Source organism: Crocodylus siamensis, chromosome 4, assembly GCF_052110815.1.
Source record: "Crocodylus siamensis isolate JL-2025a chromosome 4, ASM5211081v1, whole genome shotgun sequence".
NCBI lineage: Eukaryota > Metazoa > Chordata > Crocodylia > Crocodylidae > Crocodylus > Crocodylus siamensis.
The window spans coordinates 93,478,555-93,503,164 of record NC_143398.1 but is presented as its reverse complement, the minus strand read 5'-3'; the positions used below and the strand labels follow the sequence as shown (position 1 = coordinate 93,503,164).

Here is a 24,610-nt window from a genome sequence, read left to right as displayed (position 1 = left end):
GTCGGAGGAACGGAGGGCATAGCCCTGTCAGGCAGAAATTAATTTCCTTAATCCTGTTTGTGGGGCCTAGGTAGCATGCTGCCAAGTGTAGTATAAATACGCAGACAGATGGGTGGACATTGTATGCTTGAAGCAGCAATTTGAGATCCGATTTGTAGTTAGACCCAAAATTCACTCTGACGTCAGGCAGACGCAAGCGGCCAGATTCGTGGGCAGCTGCTTACCCTCGTGGAAAATCCATGCGAAGTGCTGCCAGTCTGATTTAGCAGCGTTCTACACCCTGCCTTGTGCCAGCTGTCCCCCCGCTCTCTGCTCCTTCCTCCCTGTGCTAGACACAGGGTCATGGCCCTTTCAGCACCCCTTAGTCTCTGCTGCCTAAGGACCTAATGTGTCCCTTGTATAAGTGACAGAAGCTCACAGGCTCTTCTATGGCACTGCAGCCTGGAAAAGCAGGAAAGCAGTGTCCTCAGACTCCCTCCCACCTCATCTCTGCCCCCAGCACTTCTCTGCATCAGGGGCTGCAAGGAGGAGTGGCAGCACTGTGTCAGGTAGGTGAGGACCCTACATCAGATGGGAGAGGATTTCCCTGAGGGGTCAGTTTTGCCAATTCAGATGCCTTTTGTCTCCACCACTAGAGCAGCACAGAGTCAAAAAATCAAACCAGCTTTTCACAGGAGGAAGGCAAACCAGAATCTAGCCCAGCAATCCCCACAGAGATGCATGTTAGATCCATCCACCTCAATATTCATCCACAGACACAGGCAGGCTTGCACATGCACAAAGGCACAGACAGACACAGATGCCTACAGGCACACAAAGAGACATACTATATGCACAGTGACACAAAGACACAGATCTCCTTGCCCATGCTGACACACAGGTATTCGCCTGCAGACTCTGCTTCTCCATTGCCCTCCATACTCACATCCAGGGATGCGGGCTAACACTCTGCTTCTGTGTCTGGCCAGCATGGATAGCAACCAGATACCCTGGAGTGGTGGTGCCCAAGACAAAATCCCCAGGCTGGGATACCTGATTGGCTTCAGTTGAATTGCTCCTGATTTTCCATTGTGTCAGTGAGGCCAGAATCTAGCCTTGGGACTCAGATCCCCTACAGGATTCCCTGCCTATTCTTAGTGCTTTCTTAGCACAGCCCTCCAGCAGCCTGGGAAAGGGTTAAACATCCCTCTGAATAAACAAGTGGCTACATCTAGAGATGCTCTGCAGGCAGAAGCATATAAGAATCGCTTGGGAATAGGGAGGAGAAGAGGGAGGGAAAATGGGTGTGGGGGAAGCATTTTCAGGGCATGTCTAGCCCATTCATTACAGCACCTCCCTTCCCCACTCTCATCAGCAGCTGGGCTGAAGTCCTAGATCCTAGGAAAGGAGGGAGGCAGAGCCTAGGGGAGATTTTGCAGGGATGTTTAATATTCAGGTCACATGACCATGGCAGCAGCAGCAGCATCAGCAGCATCCTTGCTTATCTGAAATATCCAGTGGAGGAAAGGAAAAAAAAGAGCGAGAAGGAGAAAGAGAAAGAAAGAGAGAGAGAGAAAAGCAGAGCTTCTTAGCCAGCCAGGCTGCATCGGTGTCTGGATAAAGAAGTAGGGGGGAAATCCCACCCCTCAGGAGCAGATTCAAAGACAAAGAAAGATTCATGTTCAAAGGTAGGTGGTCCATGCGAATGCTGGCGTGGTTCTGGCAGGGCTCAGAGATGCTGGAGGGATACCCTGATGGTGCAACCTCGCACACATCACCACACACCTATACACCACCATGGGCACTCTGCATGCAGACTATGGGGGCTGGGGAAGGAGGGAAAAGCATTTCATTCATGCCTTTCTCTTTCAATGGCTAAATCTGGTATGAAGGAGAGAGCATAGGCAGTCGCGGCAGTGATGCTGAAGAGCGGTCACAGAAGCTGCTCCAAGGGAAGGAAATGATCCCAGCTGGTCTAGGGGTGGGAAAAAAATGCAAGCTGCTTTGTAACTGGCTTGGCCCTTGCCGTTCACTGGTGGTTGCTCTCTAGGCGATATGAATGTCACAGTCTAATCCCCAGGCGTCAGAGGGGACAGAGTGGGTGGGGCAGGGCTCCTAGACACACACATGGGCCCTGGGGGCTGATAGGGAATTAGAAGCTCATGATCCCAGGCCCCAGACTGGAGAGCACTCTCCGGGTTCCTGTGTCCCAAAGTGGGTGGTGGGATCCATTGACTGCAGGCTATCCATTGTCAGAGCCCTTTAAACCTAGGTTGGATGGGAGAACAAAGAGCAAGCCTAGAGCAGGAGTGGTGGACTGGGGAATGATGCCCTAGTAAGTCGCCTTTATTTCTGGTGTCTGTATCTTCACTGAGGCTCCAATATGCTCTGCCCTAAATTCACCACAGGTTGGGGAGATGGGTTTCTGTCCAGCATAGGCACAGCTGAATTCTGTGGAGGGCACAGCTGAAGAAGGTTGACTTTGGGGAGCAGCCTAAAGGAGGTGGAATAAGTTTCTCTTTCCCACTTGTAATGCCCTTGTCCTTAGTTGGTGGAGGAAAAAAAATTACTGCACTTATGACTATTCAATGTTGCTAGGTACTGGCTTGGACTGGAGTGACCTGCAGTGTAGACTGCACGATGATTATATGGAATAAACAGCTACTTTGAAATCCCAAGACCTGGGGGTTATTTTTCTAATGCATGGTCACATAAAGACAATGTTACATATACCACTTCTCTCTTTAAATTACTATTACTATAATACCTCTCTGTTTGAATAGTAAGGCCTGCAGGATGCATGGACATTTTGCTTTGATAGCAACCTTTTAGTTTCCCAGAGATGAAGATTAATGTATGTGGGGCTAAATCCTGTGACTGTGAAATCAAGGGGCCTCATTCTCATTTACAGACTGAGGCCTTTGAGCTATCTTGTCAGCAGAAAGGGCCTTCAAGAGCATGAGAGCTGCCAAGGCAGTGTATGGAGGACTTCATTTAAATGGGAATTTTGCCTCTGGCTTCAGTAAGGGCAGGCCTTTGCTGAATGGAAGGAGACAGACACTCTAGATGTATTACAGGAGGATTAAATAGTATTTCATTACCAGAAACTGGGTTTTTTGTGGGTGACTGGCTCTTCCTTTCCTTCTGTGATGCTACTCAGACACAGAACAGGAGGCAGAGGATGGCAATGGCGGGACTTTTTCATATCTAGGTTATTGGTTCTAATCTGCCCCTAGGACAAACTTAACTGAAAGTCATTTCCATCTGCTCTCCATTCAGCATCATGAGTTTGGGACTATCTTCAGGGCTAAGTGACTACTGTAAACGTAAGCGGTGGACACATTAGATGAATGAATGTTATTGATGCCGAACAGTAGGTGTGATGATGACTATTTATTATTTGGCAGCACTCACAGTGTTCTTATCCACAGACCTCAATGTACATGACTCAGTGTAAAGAACAGAGAGCCAGCTGTACCATTCTCTTTGAGCACATCCCCCCTGAGGCGTTAGACCCCTTGCTTTTACTTGCTTTGGGGTGAAATCTCACAATTCTCCTATTCTTAGGGCACAGACAATTTGCCATGAGGCAGAGGTGGGCAGGGTTTTACTATGTGTCAGCTGCTCTGCTGTAAGTTCCCATAGCCATCTGCTCACCCAGAAGTGTAACTAAGAATTTTGGCACCGGGGGGTTGGAGGTGCTGGGCTGGGGTGAGCTGGGGGTTGAAGTGCCACTAGAGAATCTCCCCTCATGTGAGTCACTGCCATGGCCATTGATGCTGTTGCCTTAGTGCAGGCTTCTGGCACACAGGCCACTGCTGCCATGCTGTGGGTTGCTTCTGTCACCCCAAGAGAGCCACTCTCCCGCCCCAGCTTGCCATTCTGGTGCCTCCTCTATATCAGTGTCCAGGGCTGGTGTCCCACTTGCCACCCCTATTTATGCTACTATGTTCACTTCATGATACATAAAAGTGAACCTGTGGTAGCTTAGCCCTCAAGTCAAGCCCAAAAGCCTTGAAACCACTGGCTTTATAGCTTTACTTACCTATGGGGAAGTGTGTTGAATTACCAGAAAGCATGTGCCCATTGTGTGCCAAAGCAACTGCTGGATGTGCATAAATGTCACACACTGAGATGTTTACTTGACTCTGACAGTCCAATACACTATCTTGGGAGTCAGATAAAGAAATACCACACTATATGAGATCAGTACTTGTTAGTGAACACCCCAACATTTGTCACAATACGGTAGTGCCATCCATGGGCAGATCTAAGATTTTGAAAAAGAGGGTAAAGGTGGTGTGGCACATCCTCACATAACACTACACACATATTTCTCCACTTAAAAAAAAGAACAAGCTTTACTAATATCGTAAGGGGCTAGACCTACATTTTTCAGTTTATGATCAAAGCAAAAAACAAACGTAATTATTGGAACATGTACTAATTTGCTACAGTATATATAAAGTTTTAAAAACCAGAACAAACTAGGCGAAAATAGGCAAAGGCTATTGTAACATTAGTCGTTTAGTCATTATAGTTACCCATACATCTCTTATTCAGATTGATAAAACAAAATCTAGCCTTCTTGAGTGTCTTGACAGTGCCCCCAATACTTTGCTATCAGTCATTTCTATACCTGAGTGACTATTACTACACCTGAGTTAAGGTTTTAGCTAGAGCTAAAAACAGCCTGCAGGGCTGGGAAACAGAAAAGACACATTAGCAGGAATAGCTAACAGTTGCAGAAGAAAGGACAGTTTGAACACTGAAACATCAAGACCATTAAAAAGGAGAGAGGGTTGTTAAAACCTGTGGAGCAGAGAGAGAATTACTGGAATTAGGAAGATGATAAATGCCATGAAGTGAACTGACTCAGCACTGCCTGACTAGAAATGCCACTGCCTCTCCCAAGCAGCTGGTTTTAAAGTTTAGGTCGGGGTTGGCAATGGTTTTGGGCAGAGCACCAAAAACACCCGCAACCACGACTTGTAAGATGCTGGCATGCCAGGGGCGGATGGCAGGGGAGCCGCAAGGGGCCTGAGCCTTCTTGTGGCAGTGCTGCTCTAGCTCCTTCCTTGCCATCTGCTCTGAGGTGCATGTGCACCTGCCACCAGCAAAGAGTCAGGCTGAGGCTCCGCAGACCCCAGTGCACCCACTTGCAGCCTCCTGGCTGCCTGCCACATCTGGCCCAGGCACTGGGCAGGCCCTTGCTGCCCGCCACAGTGTCTGAGCTGCTCACACTAGGCAGCAGGGAGGCTACAAGTAGCTGTACCAAACTCCTCAGAGCCCTGGCCCGGCTCATTGCCAGCAGCAGGTGCACGCGTACCTCGAAGCAGATGACAGGGAAGGGGCCAGGGCCACACTGCCACAACAAAGATTGGGCCTCTCACAGCTCCCCCGCTGTCTGCTCCAAGGCACACATGCCAGGCAAAATGCTTTCATGGCCATGCTCTGACACAGGTGCTGGGGGTTGTCTACCCCTGGTTTAGGTGAAGCAGGAATCAAAGGGGGCATTCAACTGCACCACTGTACCGCTCCTCCCCTCCCCACCCCTCCCCACTGCCCCAGATACGCTAATGGTACCACCCTTGTTTTACTGTTATAATGACAGTGGGACACATGTTCACGTCACAAAGACACCAGAGTAGGTCGCACTGTAGGCCCCACGCTGGCAATTTTATTACAAAGATCAAAGGTGGCTGGGTCATGGTAATTCTGCAAGCTCAGGGCTTCTGTATTGAATGGGATACAAGAAGGGAGAATAAGGAGCAATAGAGAGAGGCAATGAAGGATTGCCAAACTCAAACCCTATAAAATCATGAGCCAACCCCCACCCAAATCTTGAGATCTGTATAAAAGTCAGGAGATATGTTAAAAATTATAAGTGGGGAGATCTTTTCTTTTGATTTTGGGGTCTTTAGGGTGGAAGTCACTTTACAGTTTCAAACTTTCCTCAGCAACTGCAAGGATTAGAAACTTACAGTTTTAGATTGAGAAAGCTGAGATTCTCTCACAACCTTTTGACTCCAACAGGTTGGGCTGAAAGAAGAACACTAAATACATAAATAGACTCTCAGTTGAACCCCAAGAGCTGGCTTCCTTGGGGATGGGAGGACAAGGGCTCTAGCAATATGATGATAATACAGTTACTTGTGGCAAACTTCTTGGAGCCTTGTTTATGGCTTCCTCGTCACCAGCTAGAGTAGAAAAAAGGAAGATGATGAGTGAGTGACTCACTGGTGGTAGGCAGTGAAGGGCTCAAAGCCTGGAAGAGAGATGGGAACGCAATACACTTGTTTTCACGGATGTTCCCAGGCACTCCTGAGCTATACTTGTGCCTCAGCAAGATATGTCTGTTCAGCTTAGTGAGCTATATCATTAGAAACCAACCTTTTTGGCAGGCATGTCACAAATTGGCCCCACATACTCCCCAAATGTCATTTCAATGCCTTTCTCTTGCCCAATTTGCTGCTTTGCTTTCTGCTTCTTTCCCTCTGCTCCCTGCCCAATTTGTTTCTCTGTTTTCTGCTTCCTGCTCTGTCAGCCACTATTCTGCTTGTCCCCTGATCTGTTGTGTATCACATAAGAGAGGCTGCCCAATGCCCATGCCGCTTGTGGCACCTCTGCCATAAGTTGGCTGCCCCAGAGCTACATGGTAAGGACAAATATTGATTATTGAATATATTTCTCCCCATGCCTTGCTTTGATGGCCATGTATCTCAGGTATTTTCATGGCTCCCTTACATTCTTTAATAGTTTCAACCTTGAAGCACTCTGTGGGCTAGGGATGGGAAACAAAGGTACTAAGAGGCTAAGCAACTTGCCACATATCACCCAGGAGGTCAGTGACAGACAAGAGACATGACTCCCACCTCTTCTGAATCCCCAGTTTAGTCTCTAACCACTGGACCAGCTTTCTTTTTTCTTCTACTTCCTGTTGGAGGTAGGGGTATTTTCTAGTTTTTTTAAGGTCCTCCACTGCAGCCACCAACTTTCTAATGCAAATGCTTGCCCATTTCAGGATGCGGAGACTGACAGACGTTTCCCAGGGAGTGAGCAGGAGATGCCTCTGTGACTGTCATGTGGTGATGTCTCAAGGTGGAGAGCAGGAGGGAGCGCTGCTGGATGGTGCTGGCAGCAAACCATGGTGTAGAGGCCATCTGGCCACCAAGGGTCAGACAGGAGATGTTTCCACTTGGCTGGAAAAGTGGGGTCAGTTCAGGAGCACTTATGCCATGGGTCTGGGAGAAGTTTGTATGATTTAAGGGAGTGAATGAGTTGGACAACTAGGAGCAGTACAACGATCTGGTTTCTCTCATCTTTAGCCTTCCCTGTCCCTCTGCTTCCTTTCTCCTTATAGACCTCCTCTATGTCTTCATTCCTCTAAGGTCTCCCACCTTTCCCCTTCTTCCCCAGCCTTCCTGTTCCCTTCCATGTTGTTCTCGCTTCCCCAGGGCCAATATGCTTGCGTCTGTTAGGTCCTGATGAGACCCAGGATTTGAGCCAAAGGCTGGGACATCATCTGAGATCCTATCCATGTGCCTCAGCAGGAACAAGGCAAGTGACATTTCTCCATAGTCCAGCAGATGCAGCGGACTCCCCAATTCTGTTGAAGTCAGGTGTGGGCACAGATGGAGGTGAAGGCAGTCACAACAGGGAGAAGGGAGGGGCAGATTAAACTGAAACTAAGACAAAACTGGTTGAAATAGTAATGTAGGACTGGAAGGTGCTTCCCAAGCTATAGAGTCCAGTCCTCAGGCAATAACTAGTCCAAAGGGTCTGCAAGGACTTCCATGACCTTTCTTGAATATCACAACCACAAATCCCCAGGAAAAAACAAGCTAGCATGGGCTACAGGAAGACAGCAAAAGAGAGGGAAAGGCACTACCATGTGGAAGTTGTTAAGCAAAATGACATAAAATAGGTTGGGACACTGCTAGTCAAAACTAAGACAGTGAGCAAAGCTGTTTACTCACCCTAGAAAGGCTGCATTCAGGAACAATGTGTATCCACATTATTTTTGAATATTGTATCCACATAGCTGCAAGGCCTCAGACACAATGGTAGAAAATGGAAGAACTGCTGGGCCCAGCCTGAAGGTCACTGGTATTCCCACGTATGGGATGTCAAGGGGAAGGCGGTGAGTCAGGAGAGGAAGAGGAGGTTGATCAAACAGAGCGAGAGAGTTGGCTGGTTGAGTTCTTCCTGTTTTCTCTGATATCAGGGTTTCCTAGCTGGCAGCAGCTTTGAGAAAGCTGGGAAAAGGCAACCCGAGCCTCCAGGGATGGTCTGTCAGCATGAAAATCACAAACCAGTTGTGATGGGCGTACGAGTGAATTCCAGATGGGAAAAGCCCAGCTTGGCAGCTACTGCCACAACACAGCAGCTGTGGTAGGGAGGACAGGGAGTTCAGAGTTGCCCTAGTGGATATGACTGGGGGTCTTTCTAGCCTCTGTGTTCCCCAGCCAAGCTAAAGCCAAATGCTGTGGACAAGGGTAAAAACACCTGCTTGATTTGTAAATGCAGAAAGGGAGATTTGTTCCTGCCCCTCTTTCTTTCAACAAGCAAGGGTGGATTAAGGTTAAATGGAGTTGGATTAAGGCTAAATGGGGCCAGGAGGCCTCCTGAGTCAGGAGGCCCTGAGCCGTAATCTGCCTCAGCCACTACTTACAATGCAGCCCCGGGCAAGAACTGAGCCAGGGGGTTCTCAAAGGGCTCCAGGGAGGGCTTTGGAGAAAGTTGAAGCCCTTTGGTAAAAAAAGGTTTGTTTTTTCAGTCTTCTTCTCATTTCATAGATTTCATAGACATTAAGGCTGGAAGGGCCTCGGAAGATCATTGAGTCCAGTCCCCTGCCCAAAGGGCAGGAAGTCAGCTGGGGTCATAGGATCCCAGCAAGATAAGCATCCAATTTGCTCTTGAAGGTGTTCAATGTAGGTGCTTGAACCACCTCTGATGGCAGCCTGTTCCAGACCTTGGGGGCTCAGACAGTAAAGAAATTCTTCCTTATGTCCAGCCTGAAATGGTCTCGCAGTAGTTTATGACTGTTCGACCTCGTCATCCCTTGGGGCGCTCTGGTGAACAAACGTTTCCCCAGATCCTGATAAACTTATAGGTGGCCATCAGATCACCCCTGAGCCTGCGCTTTTCCAGGCTAAAGAGCCCCGTGGCTCTCAGCCTGTCATCATAAGGTCTGTCTTCCTGATCTCTTATCATGCGCGTGGCTCTTCTCTGGACTCTCTCAAGCTTCTCCACATCCTTTTTGAATCGTGGGGCCCAAAACTGGACGCAGTACTCCAGCTGTGGCCTCACCAAGGCTGAGTACAAGGGGAGAATGACGTCCCGGGATTTGCTTGAGAAGCATCTATGGATGCAAGCCAGTGTTTTGCTTGCTTTACTAGCCACAGCATCGCATTGCAGGCTCATGTTCATGTTGTGGTCAATGATGACCCCCAAGTCTCTTTCTTCTGTAGTGCTAACCAACGTAGCACTGCCGAGCCTATAAGGATGCTGCAGGTTTTTCTTCCCAAGGTGGAGAACCTTGCATTTTTCGGTGTTAAACACCATCAAGTTCTCGTCTGCCCATTTGCTGAGCCTGTCCAGGTCAGCCTGGATCACCCGTCTGTCTTCTGGTGTGGATGCTTTGCCCCAAAGTTTGGTGTCATTGGCAAACTTGGCCAGTCCGCTCCTGACTCCAATGTCTGCATCATTAACGAAGATGTTGAACAATATGGGTCCAAGGACAGAGCCTTGGGGGACCCCACTGGTCACAGGGCACCATGATGAGTGACTGCCATCAATTACAACCCTCTGGGTCCGACCACGGAGCCAATTTTCCAGCCAGTGGATTGTAGTAGACCCAAGGCTGCAATTGGCCAGTTTGGCCAAGAGGTGATCATGGGATACCAGACTGAAGGCTTTTTTGAAGTCAAGACATATAACACCAATCTCTTCTCCCTTGTCCAGGTGATAGGTCACCTGGTCGTAGAAGGAAATGAGATTGGTCAAGCAAGACCTACCCACAACAGACCCGTGCTGGCTATCCCTTAGGATGTTGGCATCGGCCAGTCCATTAAGGATGGCCTCTTTAATAAACTTTTCTAAGATCTTCCCCGGGATAGAAGTCAGGCTGATAGGCCTATAGTTAGCGGGATCCACTTTCCTCCCTTTCTTGAAGATAGGCACCACGTTGGCCTTCTTCCAGTCTTCGGGCACTACACCAGAGTGCCAGGAGTTTTCCATGCCAGAGACTGGACTATGATACTGGCCAGCTCCTTGAGTACCCTGGGGTGCAGATTGTCAGGGCTGGCTGACTTGAAGGTATCCAGCTTCTCAAGGTGTTCCTTCACGAGGTCAGCATTAATGGAGGGCAGGGGATCTCCCTCACCTGGACCTCCCTATCCCATAGTGGGCATGGGCATCTCATAGGACTGATGAAAGACTGATGCAAAGTACCCATTTAATAGGTTGGCTTTTTCCTGGGTGTCAGTTGTCAGTTGCCCCATCTGGTTCAGCAGGGGTCCAATGTTGCCCTTGCTTTTCCTCTGGCTCCCCACATATCTGAAAAAGGACTTTTTATTGTCCTTGATGCTCGAAGCTAGTTGGAGTTCAGTTGCAGCCTCGGCTTTCCTGCTTTGCTCCCTGCAGGACTGGACTAGCGCAAAATAATCCTCCCTGGAGGTGAATCCCATCCTCCATCCTTTGTAGGCCTTTCTTTTTAGCCTCAGGAGGTCTGCTAGGTCCCTGGAGAGCCAGCGGGGGCTGCTGTGCCCTCTTGCTGCCTTTCCTCCGAGATGGAATAGACTTAGCTTGTGCATTGAGGATCGCTCCCTTGAGGAGCAACCACTCTTCTTGAACTCCCCTCTCCCTGGGGTCATGGTCCCTTAGGGCCTCACTGACAAGCCTCCTGAGCTTGTTAAAGTCAGCTTTCCTGAAGTCAAGGACTTCTGTGTTGCTGACTGACTTGCCAGCTTTATGGCGGATGATGAAGATGATCAGCTCGTGGTCGCTGTCACCCAGCTTCCCATCGATCACTAGGTCGCCGATTAGGTCATCCCCAGTACCAGTACCAGGTCGAGCAGTGCTTTGCCTCTCATTGGCCCGTAGACTTCTTGAGTTAGGTAGAGATCATCCAAGCACAAGAGGAAGCTTTGCGACCGCTTGGATTTTGCTGAGTGATCCTCCCATGAGATATCGGGGTAATTAATGTAAACTGCTTCTGAAGTGCCTTAAACTGAAGTGGGAAAAGGGACTCTGATTCTGGGATAAGGCAGCTCACACTGGGCATTATACTTGCAGATTGATACGGGTTTATTTAAAGCAGGGGTGTTCAACTCATTTGGCTCAGCAGACCAGATGCAAGCTGTGGGGCTTCTTGCGAGGTGGATAACCCGCCTCTGGCAGTGGGGCAGCAGCTGGTCAGTTTGACTGTTGGAGCCACTGCACTGGCATGGCCCTAGAGCTCAGGGGATGAACACTGCTGCCAGTTGTCCCCACTTTTTCTCTGCTGCTGATTTTAGTCACCAATGACAACCAAAACCCTGAATTCAGCTGGTGGGGGGGAAAGTAGTGGTGGGATTCATTCCCTGGGTCATGGAGTCGTGCCAACACACTGATTCCAGCAAACATGCCAACAGCCCCGCCGGACAGCCTGGGCTTAAGGCATAGACCTATAAATAATTCACTGCAAGGAAAAGAAAGTAAGACTTTATAGCATATCAGCTACACCATGGTAACTGCTCATGTGCACACCCTTTGATAAGTGGTTGATAAAGCTCATTGGCTTGTCCTTTTCAATGAGGGCTAAGCTACTGTGAGTTTGCTTCCATTTTTTGTGAGGTGAGAATAAGTAAATAGGCAGTTTCTACAGAATGGCTAATGGTAAGTAAAGCCCCGTCCCTTTGTACCAGTGCCAATGGTTAACTATTTGTATGCCCATCCCCTTATAATGGCAAACTCGTGGTGGTAAATTCTTCCATGTAGACAAGTCCTGATTGTCTGCAGAGGGCTTTGAGAAGGGAAATGCCATTGTAAGTTCTTCAATCACCCAGAAAAACCCTTCCTCCTGGCTTAAGAATACCTCGAAACACTCCCTAAACTTCCTTCCACCCAACGCTCCTTCCATACCCTAGAAATGTATTACTGCTACAGCTTCTTCCCTAGATTTTTGTAATTGGTACCTCTAGTACAGAACAGGGGGAAACCTGCAGCAGAGGTGCCACAAGTGGCATGGGGAGCCTCTGTATATGGTACAGGGAGGGGACAGACAGCTGCAGGTAGGGCAGGAAGCAGAAAACAGAGCAGACAAGAAGCACAGAGCAGGGAGCAGAAAGCAGAGCAGCAGATTGGGCAGAGAAAGGGACTCAGAATGACACTTGGGAAGGCCACTCCTGCCAAAAAGGTTGACCTCCCTTGTTCTAGGCCTGCAATCTTGGCTGTCTGTTCCTCCAAAGGCAGTGCATATCATACACCAACCGGCAGTCACAGCACAGGATTGTCCAACTGCTGCTCTGGATTTCTGGCTGCTGACAGGTGCGTTAGGGGGGAGCAAGTGAACACATGGGAGGGACTGACCGAAAGGGATAATTTATCGTGTATCATTTTGACTGCAGTAGCATCCCAAATCTGCCAAGTGGTTTCTGATCAAAGACAGTCACTGTTCTCATACTGAAAAACTGACTACAAAAAGTTGGGGGGAAAGGGTCAATGTGTAGGATCAGAGTGACAATAGCCCTATGTCTCACTAGGTCATGCCTGCATTGTTTTCCTAAGTTTAAAACATTGTATTTCCTCACTTCAGCTTCTTTCCAGTTTCAGGCTTGGTGCCTTCCCTCACAACTAATTTCCAGCTTGAGTTCCAGTGTTCTCACACCCACTCTGTCCCAGCACTAGCCCGCTCCCTCTGAAGATATGAGCTACTCATTAATTGATGGAGATAAGTAAATGATTGATGACCCCAAGCAGAATCTGTTATAACCCAATAAAGGGAAAGAACCTCAGGCTCCATGAAGCCCATTTGGGAGAGATTTTGCTGTTGTCTATCTATTTTACAGAAGACCCTGCGAGACAGGGAAGGGGCGGCAAGAGAGAGATGGAGTCACTAAGTTTCTTTGTAGGCACTTCCAAGTATGTGGGTCTTCAGAAGAAATGTAAACAAGAAGGAGCTGGCCTTGTGAATCAGCTTGGAGAAGGTCTGCCTTGTAGACAGGCATGTAGAAGAAAGCATGGAGATTGTATGTGAGAGAAGCAGACAAATGGGTCCTCCCAGTGGGAGTGATGGAGCCAGGGGAGACATGAAAAGAGGCAAAAATAGATAAGCAGAGTGTGACCAGACTGCCTGGGGCCTTGATGGCAATTGAAAGAAGCTTAAATTCAGTATGGTAGCAAAGGGAAAGTGTTCAAAGGGGAGCTGAAGATCAGAGTGGCTGTGTTTAGGGTGGTCTGAGAGACTACAGTGCACGTACCAGGCTGGCTAAGAAGAGAGAGGTTGCAGTTATCAAGATAGAAAACAAGGGCACGTACAGAAGTTGTGCCTCAGCGTACAGAAAGACAAACTCAGCTATTACACACATATGGAAAAAAACCAGAAAGTTTGGGGTTCTGCCTGGATTTATGAGGTGAGACACAGAAGGGATGAATTAATAATGACACTTTGGTCTCCTGGTTTCAAGTTTGTCTAAGGCTTCCAAAGCTGAGTGAGGTGCTATCATTTATATTTGTTGCCAAATTTCCAAACCCAGTTGGGATGCTTTGGATGTACAGATGCAATATTAAATTCTGAACATGCCCTCCAGTCAACTGCAGTTTTTCAGAGAACACTCTAAGCACCAGTGAGCAGAAATCACTGTTGGTGAAAACTGGAAAAGTTGAAAGGGGAAAATGAGGGACACATTTGCTAAGTAGATACTACTAGCTTCAACTGCTAGTGTAATTGTTGGTCAATGGTAGCCACTGATACATTCCAGCCTCTGAGAACCTCAACCATAGGACCTCATAGGCTGTGATGGTGAAGAACAGTAAGTCAGAAAACTCAGATAGGTGCCAGTCCATAAAGGGCCCCAATGATAAAATCATGACCCTAATTCATGTCCAGCAAATGAATATTTAATACTACCCTCAACCTTACTGACCAGTAATATAGAAGGGCAGAGGGACTTTATAGAGCTGTCTCTTGAATAACAATTCCTTCCGCTGTCTCCTGTATAGGGCCAGCAGACACCAGGACTGACGCAGCTATGTCTGACCTGGTGCCGGAGCCCCGGCAAAAACCAGTAGTGCCGATGAAACCTGTTAGCATTAATTCCAACCTGCTGGGCTACATTGGGATTGACACCATCATTGAGCAAATGCGCAAGAAGACCATGAAGACAGGATTTGACTTCAACATCATGGTTGTAGGTAGGAAGGGTTATGGAGACTTATAGAGGTCTGTGGGGGAGTGTAAGCAATGCTTCACCCTGGCTTGGGGGGCAATCAATCCCAAAGGTACAGGCTGGAGGGATGATCAGGCACAGGGTGTTTTTGTGGATATGGGTGAAGAGATGCTTTAACATGAGACCAAGCCTAGTTCAAGTAGATCTCTAGTTCACTTTCAGTAATTCTCTTTAACATACATGTTTAGAGGGAAAAGTTCTCACCACACTGAACTGACATCTTCCATGGGGTTAAGTTCCTAGGCCTATTGTTATCATCACACAGCTGTGGTATATGCAGGATCACTTGTTCTCAACCTTTTAAGACTCAAGCCCCCCTTGGAAATTGCCAGCTCAGTTTTCAGTCATTTTTTGACTACAGAAAAATAATAGAGCAATTTTTCTGTTGCAAAGAACTCAGAAAGACTAAAACAGGTCAGAATTGTTTTAATACTATGGATTCCTACTAGAAATCTCAAGGCATGCAGGGTGCTATGGTACTCTAGTTGAGAACCACCGTGCTAGGTGCTTCCTCTTTCCCTTTACCAGGTCAAAGTGGGCTGGGGAAATCAACACTGGTGAATACTCTCTTCAAATCCCAGGTGAGCCGCAAGTCTTCAGGCTGGAACCGTGAGGAGAAGATCCCTAAGACAGTGGAGATTAAAGCTATAGGGCATGGTAAGAGCCAGGAGATCTATTGTGAAGGTGACCAGTAACAACCACAAAAGGATAGATGTGGCTTTTGCAACGTCTTGCAGAAGATCCCTACATTATGCATTTCTTGCTGAGTTGGGGTTCCCTAGGACAGGTTTGCTATGGTAAACCCTCCCCTTTCCAATGCAAACCTGTCAGCTCTAGAGGATAGTTCTTCAGAACTGGCAAGGTTCTGGGGACTGCATTGCTTAGAGCATGAGATTAGAGAAAGGCATAGACCTTGCCACTTGTAAGTCATCTGTTCAATTGTGTAGATGTGTTGAAACATGGCCCCAAGATCATCTGGGGTGAAAGTCGTTTCCATCTCTCGCTGTTTGGTGGCCTCTATGAACCAAGATGGCCAGTCTCAGCCAAGTACCTAGTAAGAGCACTCTCGTAATCCCAAGTGGGACTAATTGGCGGCAGCCTCAGCAACAGGAATAGGCTGACAGGGCTACTGGGGAGAGGACAGCCTCCTTTCAGACTTAGGCTGTAGATAAACAGAAAACTTCAGCAATACTGAGGCAGATTCTCATCAAGGTCTGTTTAGGCATTAAAGTGAGAGCAAATGTAATTTACTCTTACTTTACTTCAGGGCCCCTTTATGTTGCCAGAGTACTGTAAAGAGGCCTTAGCCTGTATTCTTGTAGTGAGTACCATAGAGCTGCACGCTGAGAGCAGATCGTGAGGAAGGGGGATATTGACATCATTTTTGCTTCTTTTCTTCAGTCATCGAAGAAGGTGGTGTCAAAATGAAGCTGACGGTAATTGATACCCCAGGATTTGGTGACCAGATCAACAATGAGAACTGGTGAGTGTTTCTGTATCCACCTCCTTCCTTCTATATTCTGTCCCCAGCTTTGTCTCTAGGGTGACTGCCAGGCCCTGGGGATGGGGACAAGGGGAAAGCCAGCACTAGAGCATCTATGCTTCAGGACAGACCCACAGAACACAGTGAAGAGGAGAGTATGGGCATGTCCACACCATGTCTCTGGTGTGTCCAGGCAGGGGTGATGGATCTTGGTGTTACCTCCAAGATCTCTTTCCAAAGTGCTTAAGAATGGCTCCAAGGACACCCCCAAAGCCACTTTATTGATATGTATCCATGTCTGGCACCTGTGAGTCAGGGTGTTTGGGTGAATGTTCTCCTAGATTTCTTCCCAGGTACACTGTGGATAGAGGGTAAATAGACCCTACAAGTGCCCATGCTGCAGATAGGTCAGCACTGCAAAAGGTGAGGGCTAGTGTTCTTCCTTATTTAGTCCTAAACTAATGCCCCAGCATGGTGCCAGAGGGATTTAGGATCAAAGTTGCTGCTTGTATCCAACATACAAGTCCAGTCCATGCTCACCTGCTTGTAGTCATTAAAGATCTCACAGTAAATTGGGTTGATATAGAGGTGTCAGCACTGTCATCCCTGCCAAATTCCAGTCTGGCTACCTTCGTTCTGGCCCCTGAAAAGGCAGCCTGGGGTTCCAAATGGACGTGGAATTCTTCTTCAGTTTCTTCTTATGGCCTGAGCCAGAGCCCACTGAAGTCAATGGAAAACTGTTGTATGACGTTACTGGGAATAGTTAAACGGCCAATGTGTTGTTCTCCAGAGGAGGCTGTACTTCACTGTTAGGTAGAATATGTAGTTTGTTAAGAGTTTGGTAGTCTACTAAAGCAGTGGTACCTGGCCTCTTGGTCCTGTCGGCCAGATAAGTGGCATGGGACTGGACCCCAGGCTGGAGTCAGCACATGGGGTCAGTCCATGGGCCTGATCCCATGTCAGCCTGATTAAGCCGTGCACCCAGATCAGGCTGAATGCCAGCCTAAACCTGTGCGGCTGGATCTGGCTCCGCAGCAGTGCAATCTGGCATGCAGGGCCATGTTATCTGGCCTGCAAGGCTCCCCACAGGTCCAGAAATTTGGCATCAGAGGACTAGCAATTAACAATGCCACTGCTCCCTCCCACCGAACTTCCAGAACCTTAAAGAACCCTATGAGGCGGATGACAGCACCACGGGCTGGATCTGTGAGCACAGTTTATTGGAGGAAAAGGAAAAGGGCCAGGAAATAGAATATTACTACAGTTATTGTTTGTTTAATTGGTTTGAATGTAGCACAGTTGGTACAACCCATTTCTAACAAATTAGGTAACCCTAAATCTTTCCTGGGCTAAGAGTTCAGAGGCCACCCTTACAGCCTTCCTGCTGTCTAAAGATCAGAAGATTCAGGCTATTTCAGACCAAAGTGGAGCAAAATCCAAAGACCAAGAGCCCTCACAGAACACCCTCCCAGCAGCACCTCACCCTGATTACCATAGAGGCTTTGGCTTGAGCACATCTGCTGATCTCAGATGTGGTGCATGCAAGAGTGAGTGCACAAATGTTTAAACACAGATGTCAGTAGCACTGGAAGGATCTGTTCCAGCTAATGGAGATGTCTTTCCTATCCAAAACCTTCCTCCTCCGTCAGTGCCAGCGACATTGCATATGTGATGCTGAGAAGGTAATGTGCTTCTCTCTCCCTCTTTCTGCTGCTCACAGTTGGGAGCCAATTGAGAAATACATCAATGAGCAATATGAAAAGTTTCTGAAGGAGGAAGTGAATATTGCGAGGAAGAAACGAATCCCAGACACGAGAGTCCACTGCTGCCTCTACTTCATTTCTCCCACAGGTCACTCGTATGTATCCCAGTGATGCCTCCCTTATGGGTCATTTTGTTGATCTGTCTCATTCATCCTTTCTCTATACCATCACATCCTGGTCTGCCTTTGTTTTATCCCCCCATGGGATATCCTGATACTGAAAGTTCAAAAGAAAAGGTCTTGGATGAGATAGCCAGGACAGGTGCCATCCCTTAGGTTTTCTAAGCAAAGAGCAAAAGAAAATTTGAAGAGCTCTAGCAGTGGGGTCTAGTTGAGGGTATTAAAAAAAGCTTTCATCCCTCAGTCCAGGAAGGGCGAAGAGTTGATGTCCTGCCATTATAGGTAATGTAATAAAATAACTCTTCCAGTTTTCTTTCTCATGGGTTACAGCTTGCGACCTTTGGACCTGGAGTTCATGAAGCATCTTAGCAAAGTAGTAAACATCATCCCTGTTATTGCCAAGGCAGACACCATGACCCTGGAAGAAAAGATTGAATTCAAGCAAAGGGTGAGTACCACTTCCTCCATGCAAAACATCCGAGGCAGAGCCTCCCTCTGTCCTTTTATGAAGGTGGAAGAGGTGGGATGTATTCCTTCTGCTGATCTCTGAGACACACTGGCTGCAACTACACATGCACTTTACTGCAGAGTAGACTAGCTGCAGAGTAAAGTGTAGCCATCTACATATGCAGTGGTACTAGGCCACAGTAAACTAATTTACACTGATCAGGAACAGTACTATCTTACATTGGGATAATTTTACTGTGATTAAACACATGTGTAGACACTGACCACAGGCATAAATTGTGTCTGGACAGCCCAGCCAGTAGGGTCCAGGCTCCTGCCTGCTGCCTAGCCACATGACTATGTACTTTCAGCAGCCTTGTGCCCCAGCCAGCTCCTTGGCTGCCTAACACCACCACGCAGAGCCTGGGGCTGACCCTTATGTCCCCTGACAGCCTGGGCTTGCTCTGCCCTGGCTCAAATTGTTGCTGTCTTGGGTGCACGTGTAGACGCTGCACCTGGGATTAGTTTACTCCACCTCAAACTGCTCCAGAGTGTATTGTTGTGCATTAATTGCATGTGTAGATGCACCCATTGATACTTTCCTTCATGCTTCAGCACCCCTCTCAGCTGATGTCACAGTGCTGGATTCACTGACTCAGACTTCAGTTATGCTGTAACTGTAACAAAACCTGATCATAGCTCTGTAGTGTGTTACAGTGTGGGGTGTGATGCTGTGTGGTAACTATGACAGTGCTTAGGCAGCAGTGGATGGCCCAGGTCACTCAGACTTGTATGGGAAAAGCCAGCTTGGCTGTTGGAAAAATCACAGCAACACAGCTGTTTCCAAGGTACCATGTGTCAGGGTTTCAGGACTAGCTCAAAGCCAAAGTCTGCCTTAGCTGGGGCTAATGAGATAAGAGCAGGCTGAGCTAGCCTTTTCTGCCATGCCTGGGGAAGCATGGGATTGGCTACTGGGAACTGCACCAAATATTGAATCCCTCTGTTGTTTGTAGGACTCAGGAAACACATCATGTAGTTCTCCTTGCTCCTGGTGCTAGCTGGTCTCTATCCACAGTGTTGTTGGGGAAGGACCTTCCAAAGCACAACCTGACCACTTGCTCCCATTTGCACATACCAAACCTGGAAATGCAGCTGTGAAACTGCTCCATGGGTGCTCCTTGAAGCTACTTTCGAGCCTGCTAGAGGCAGAGGCTTTGAAAAAGCTAGGGGGTGGTATGCATGACACTCACAGATTTCTGGATTTGGTATATGCAAGTGGAAGCAAGTGGGTGAGGTGTACTCAGGAGCTAGGGACACAGTGTAGGCATTCCCTATGCTATTCTTGCTCCAGACATTTGCTTGTTTCCGTGGTTCTTGTTCTAGGTCCTGGTTTTCAGCTTGCTTTCTGGTTCGGACCTTTGATTTGCTCCTGGCCCTCAATATGGACCCAAATTAGTGGTCAGGAGTGCCCGTGCTGGGGCAGTTACACCCTGCACATGTTACAAGATGGTCATTTCAAGAATGTGCTTCTCCTTTAAATCAGTGGTGGCCAACCTGTGGCACAAGTGCCATGAACAGCTTGGGCAGCCTTTGTGTGTCACCCAGCAGATCAGGAGAGGACAGGCAGCACAGCAGCCAGCAGGGCAGGAAGCAGAAAACAGAAGAGGAAATTAGTCAGGGAGTACAGAGCAGGGAGCGAAAAGCAGAGCAGATCATGCAGAAGAAAGGGATCAGAGTAGCACATGGGGAGGGCACGAGGCTAACTTGTGGCATGCCTGCCCAAAAGTTTGGCTCCCACTGCTTTAAATGAACTTTTGCAAAACATCAGCTAGCCATAGCAAACCTGTCCTAGGGAACCCCAACTCAGCTCTGACTAGGGTAAAGGAGAGTGTAGTGACCCACTCTGATCCCCTTCTGCTGACTTCTGTCATGTTACTAAGTTACTAATTCTTTGTGATCATGACGTATGTCTAGTAATTGGGTTAGGGCATAAACCCAGTGCACTGGTGGGGGGGGAAGCACCCACATGTCCACTGTAGCAGGGAGTGCCCGCATATTCTGTGCAATGGGAGTATGCTCAGGGGGCCCATGGCCCTTTCTGGTGCAGCCTCAGTGGCACATGGCCCCCTCTGGTGTGACCCATGGGATGTGCAACCCCTGGCCTTTAAAAAGTTGGGCAGCCCTGATTTAATGCTTCTGTTGCTTTTCACCTTAAAACGTTTCCCTGGACAGGTGCGCAAAGAACTAGAGGTGAATGGGATCGAGTTTTACCCTCAGAAGGAGTTTGATGAGGACCTGGAGGATAAAACAGAGAATGACAAAATCAGGGTAGGATGTCCTTTGGCATGGCTGTGGGCTGGGAGGTATTGGAATTTATGGAGTTCAAACTAGTGACAGATCACTCCAGTTTCTAAAGTGCGAGCCAGGGGAAAACTGGCTGTGAATGTAAAGTATTCTCACTGATGCTTCACAACCAGCAGGGAGGATGGGTCATTTCATCTTTTGTTCTTTAATTTGCTTTGTCCCCATTTCTCTTATCACCATGGTTCACTGTGATGGCTGAGCTGACAGGGATATTTGCTCCCCTCCATCTTGCTTGAACATAGCTTTGTTTTGGGTTGGATGAAGGAAGACAGGACTAGAAGGGACCTCATGGGTCAGAGAGTCCAGTCTCCCTCCATTCCAGGAAACCACGTCATAATACCCTTTTCACAAACTGATCAAATCCATCTAAAAAGTTGGTAGTTTTATTGTCCTCCACTACCCCTTTTGGGTGACTGTTCCAGAACCTCACTGATCTGATGGTTCCAAAACCTCCTAATTTCCAGCCTAATTTTTTTGTAAGGTCCTTTTATACCCATTTATTTTTATGGCAACACTGACTTTACTTTAAAGAGCTCTTTCCCTTCCCTGGTGTTATATCCCCCCACAATGTATTTAGAGAGAGCAGTCATAACCCTTCTCCACCTTCACTTTGCTAAGCTAAACAACCCAAGCTTTTTTAGATGTATCTTTTACAATAAGGTCTCCATTCCCCCCCCATCATCCAAGTAGTCATTCTTTATACTTCTTCCTGTTTGAATTCATTCTTGCTGAGTATGGGTGACTAGAGCTGTACATGGTATTCCAGATGAGGTCTCATGGGGTGTCAGTGCTTCCACATCTCTCCTGTCAGTGATGCCAAACTCATCTGGCCCTGTGAGCTGGAGGAGTAGTGCATGGCTAGTCCACAGGCTGAACAATTTGTGGGACTCATCCATGAGCTGGATTTAGAGTATGGGGCCATGTCATTTGTCTCCTAGGGCTGTCTGCGGGGCCAGAAATTTGGCAGCAGCAGTGTGACTCACCCTGGTTTCTAGAACTGCAGCAGGCACTACTCCTTCCACCATTGACTTTCCAGCTACTCAGGCAGTCCAGTGAGCCAGATGACACATCTCCATGCTCCAGATCTAGCTTGCAAGGCACCCCAGAGGGGCAGAAACTGGGCAGTGGAATGAACACTGGCAGTGTTAATGCCATCAAGTGCCTGCCTGGGGAGCCTGTGACCAAATTCTACATGTGGACAAGCTCTGAGTGCCTGTTGAATCTGGCTCCCCTGCCTGGCAGTTCAAAACAAAGTCCTTGTTAAACACTGTCAGCATTCTTTGTCCTGCAGGAGGCTTATTTTAGCACTGACATGATTTTACTCTTCATAGTCAGAGCAGGAGAATGAACTAGAACCACTCTGGTATTGTTAATAGCGCTCATATTATTCCTATTTTGAGCTATCTCCTCCTCCTTCTGGCCAGGAATGATTCTGACAGACCTTAGGGGAGGATGGAATACATCAAATTACTGCTATGAAGAACATGGGACCACCATGAAGTATAACACGTTATTACAGCTCCATATTCCTCATGCCTGCCATTCAGAAATGCTAGTTGTGCATGCAGACTGATCTAGAGAAGCACAGCACGTCTACTGAATTCATGGAACCACTGACAGCATCTGCAGACTGAACTATAGAAATAGTAGGAACATCTTCAAACCCAAGGACTGAAATGCAGGGAAAATGGCTTGTTTTGAAAGGGACAGTCATTGGATGTTTCTGTGTAAGAGCTGGGTGATGGGGGAGGAGATGAAAGAGTAGTAGCAGCATCTACCATCTCGGTCTTATTACTGGTAAATGTTCAGAGGAGTGGATTGATTACGTCTCTCCCCTGTCTCTCACCAGCAGGAAAGCATGCCATTTGCAGTGGTGGGCAGTGACAAGGAATACCAAGTGAATGGCAAAAGAGTCTTGGGAAGGAAAACACCCTGGGGAATCATTGAAGGTAAAAAGGTCCATCCTTTCATGTACTTGCCTAGGCTTGCTAAACACCATCTAAAGGTCTTAGTATATTTCCCAGCACTACCCTTAGTGCCTACACTTCCATGGGTTTTTTAACCAACACAAAAAGGATTTTCAAATTACTCCCTTTAGAGAAGCTGTAGCTCCCAGTGCTCAGTCACTGACAGCCGGGGTCCCGCTGTCCCTCTGGAACACTGATGCCAAGCAGAGACCCAGGAGGGCACCTCACTCCTCACAGGAAAGCATCCATACTGCTTCCTCCTATTTTTGACAACTGGCAAGCATGACAGCCTACTGGCAATCCACATATACCACTCTACAGTTCCTGCCCTTGCACCCCAGTCTTAACAACCATGCCCTAGACTGTGCTAACGAAGGCTTTAAAAGGAAACAAACAAACAAACACTTTTTTTGTCTTTTCAGTGGAAAACCTTAATCACTGCGAATTTGCCCTCCTTCGAGACTTTGTCATAAGGTGAGGCCAGGGGTTACACACTGGTTATTTCATGGTGAGGAATGCTTTTTCATGCAATGAATTTACAGATAGAATTTCCTACAGGTGTGATCACCTTAGATGGAAATATTCTTTGAAGGAAGGAGTGACAGCATGTTCTTGGAGGCAGACAGAACAGGACTGAATACTCCAAGGAAAAATCTAGGCTTAACTGATGGACAGCAGATCTTTAATCTGTGGGATCACTGTGCCAACAAGAAGCGAGTTGTAATCATAGCTTATGTGAAATAGGTGGCCTGTGTGGCAAGGGACTAGACTGGCATCTTCCCTGGGCCCCATGACACATGCAGCTGGAGAAAGCATATGAGACAGTAATTTCTGTCCCTTTAGGATTTTAAGAAAACCACAAGGAATTATTCCTCAAAGCAAGAAACAGATCCTCTGCATGCCTCCTCAGGGCATGATGTTTTGGCATTTGTGTTCGTTGTGACACAGTGTCATGACACGATAATGCTCTGCTTTTCTGTCCATTATGGCAAAGTCCTCTGGGTGGTCAGAAACAGGTTAATGACTGACTGAGAGGTGTTCATCAAGGGAGGCAACTGTTGATAGCAGGGCTACATGGGTTATGCTACCCATGTTGATCAGATGCATCCTGCAGAGATTTAATCTTCTTCTGGGTCATTACATTCTGGGCAAGGCAAGAAGTAGAATACAGGGCTTGAGGAATGAGTTGTCTGAACTGAGATGGCAGCACACCATGAGAGCTGACACCATGACCACAGCTTTGACCTAGAGGTAGGATATTGGACTGGCAAGGCTAATGACCTGATCAGTGTGACTTATCCTGCCTGACCCTTTTCTTTAGTTGCGTGATGCCACTTTAGCTGATCAACATGTTATGGCACCCATACAAAATGAATACCTGGCTTGTTAGCCAGCTTCAAGGGAAGACCCATCCCATTCAAGTTAGAAGATAAAATAGACCAGGAAGAGTAATTGTTGATACAAGACATGCTAATGTTTTCTTTCTTCACCCTCCTCCTCTCTATATCTTTCATCTCCTTATCTCATACAGGACCCACCTCCAAGACCTAAAAGAAGTGACACACAACATCCACTATGAGACTTACAGGGCCAAACGACTAAATGACAATGGGGGCCTCCCCCCAATGACCGTTGAGACAGAGGAAAACCATGAAAGTAACCCATGAATTACCCTCTTCTTGTCACCCACTGTCTCTGGATATTACCACCCACCCTGACTGCCCTTGTTTTTACTGTGGGCCTGTCTTTGAAGCATGTGGAACATCCTCTGTGTGTGTGTGTGTGTGTGTGTGTGTGTGCGTGCACGTGCGCACATGTGTGTGTAAGGGGTATGGACAAAGAGCGTTTCCTCTGTCCTCCCCAGAATGTGCTCCTTTCTGATTTTGCACAGTGGACTTTGTCACCTTTCTCTCTTTTCCGTACCATGGGTCAGTTATATGTCTTGGCTGTGGGAAGTCACAGAGAGAACTCTGGGAGGTGTAGTTTCTGGCGTTTGGGGTTCACTTTTTTGTCAGGGGCCCTGAGGGTCCTGTGCTTGCCCATATAAAAGCCATGG

At 47.7% G+C, this 24,610-nt stretch overlaps 1 protein-coding gene across 1 annotated transcript; it reads left to right on the top strand.

Annotated features, from left to right (window-relative positions):
• The first annotated feature begins 1,355 nt into the window (after positions 1-1,355).
• SEPTIN3 (septin 3) lies at positions 1,356-24,282 on the top strand. The gene is made up of 10 exons (XM_090041058.1): positions 1,356-1,667; positions 14,185-14,376; positions 14,940-15,068; positions 15,813-15,894; positions 17,615-17,752; positions 18,107-18,224; positions 20,456-20,551; positions 22,440-22,536; positions 22,977-23,028; positions 24,086-24,282. Exons 1-10 carry the CDS (start codon positions 1,658-1,660, stop codon positions 24,219-24,221), a joined length of 1,050 nt encoding a protein of 349 aa, XP_089897184.1. The 5' UTR covers positions 1,356-1,657; the 3' UTR covers positions 24,222-24,282.
• Positions 24,283-24,610: the final 328 nt, after the last annotated feature.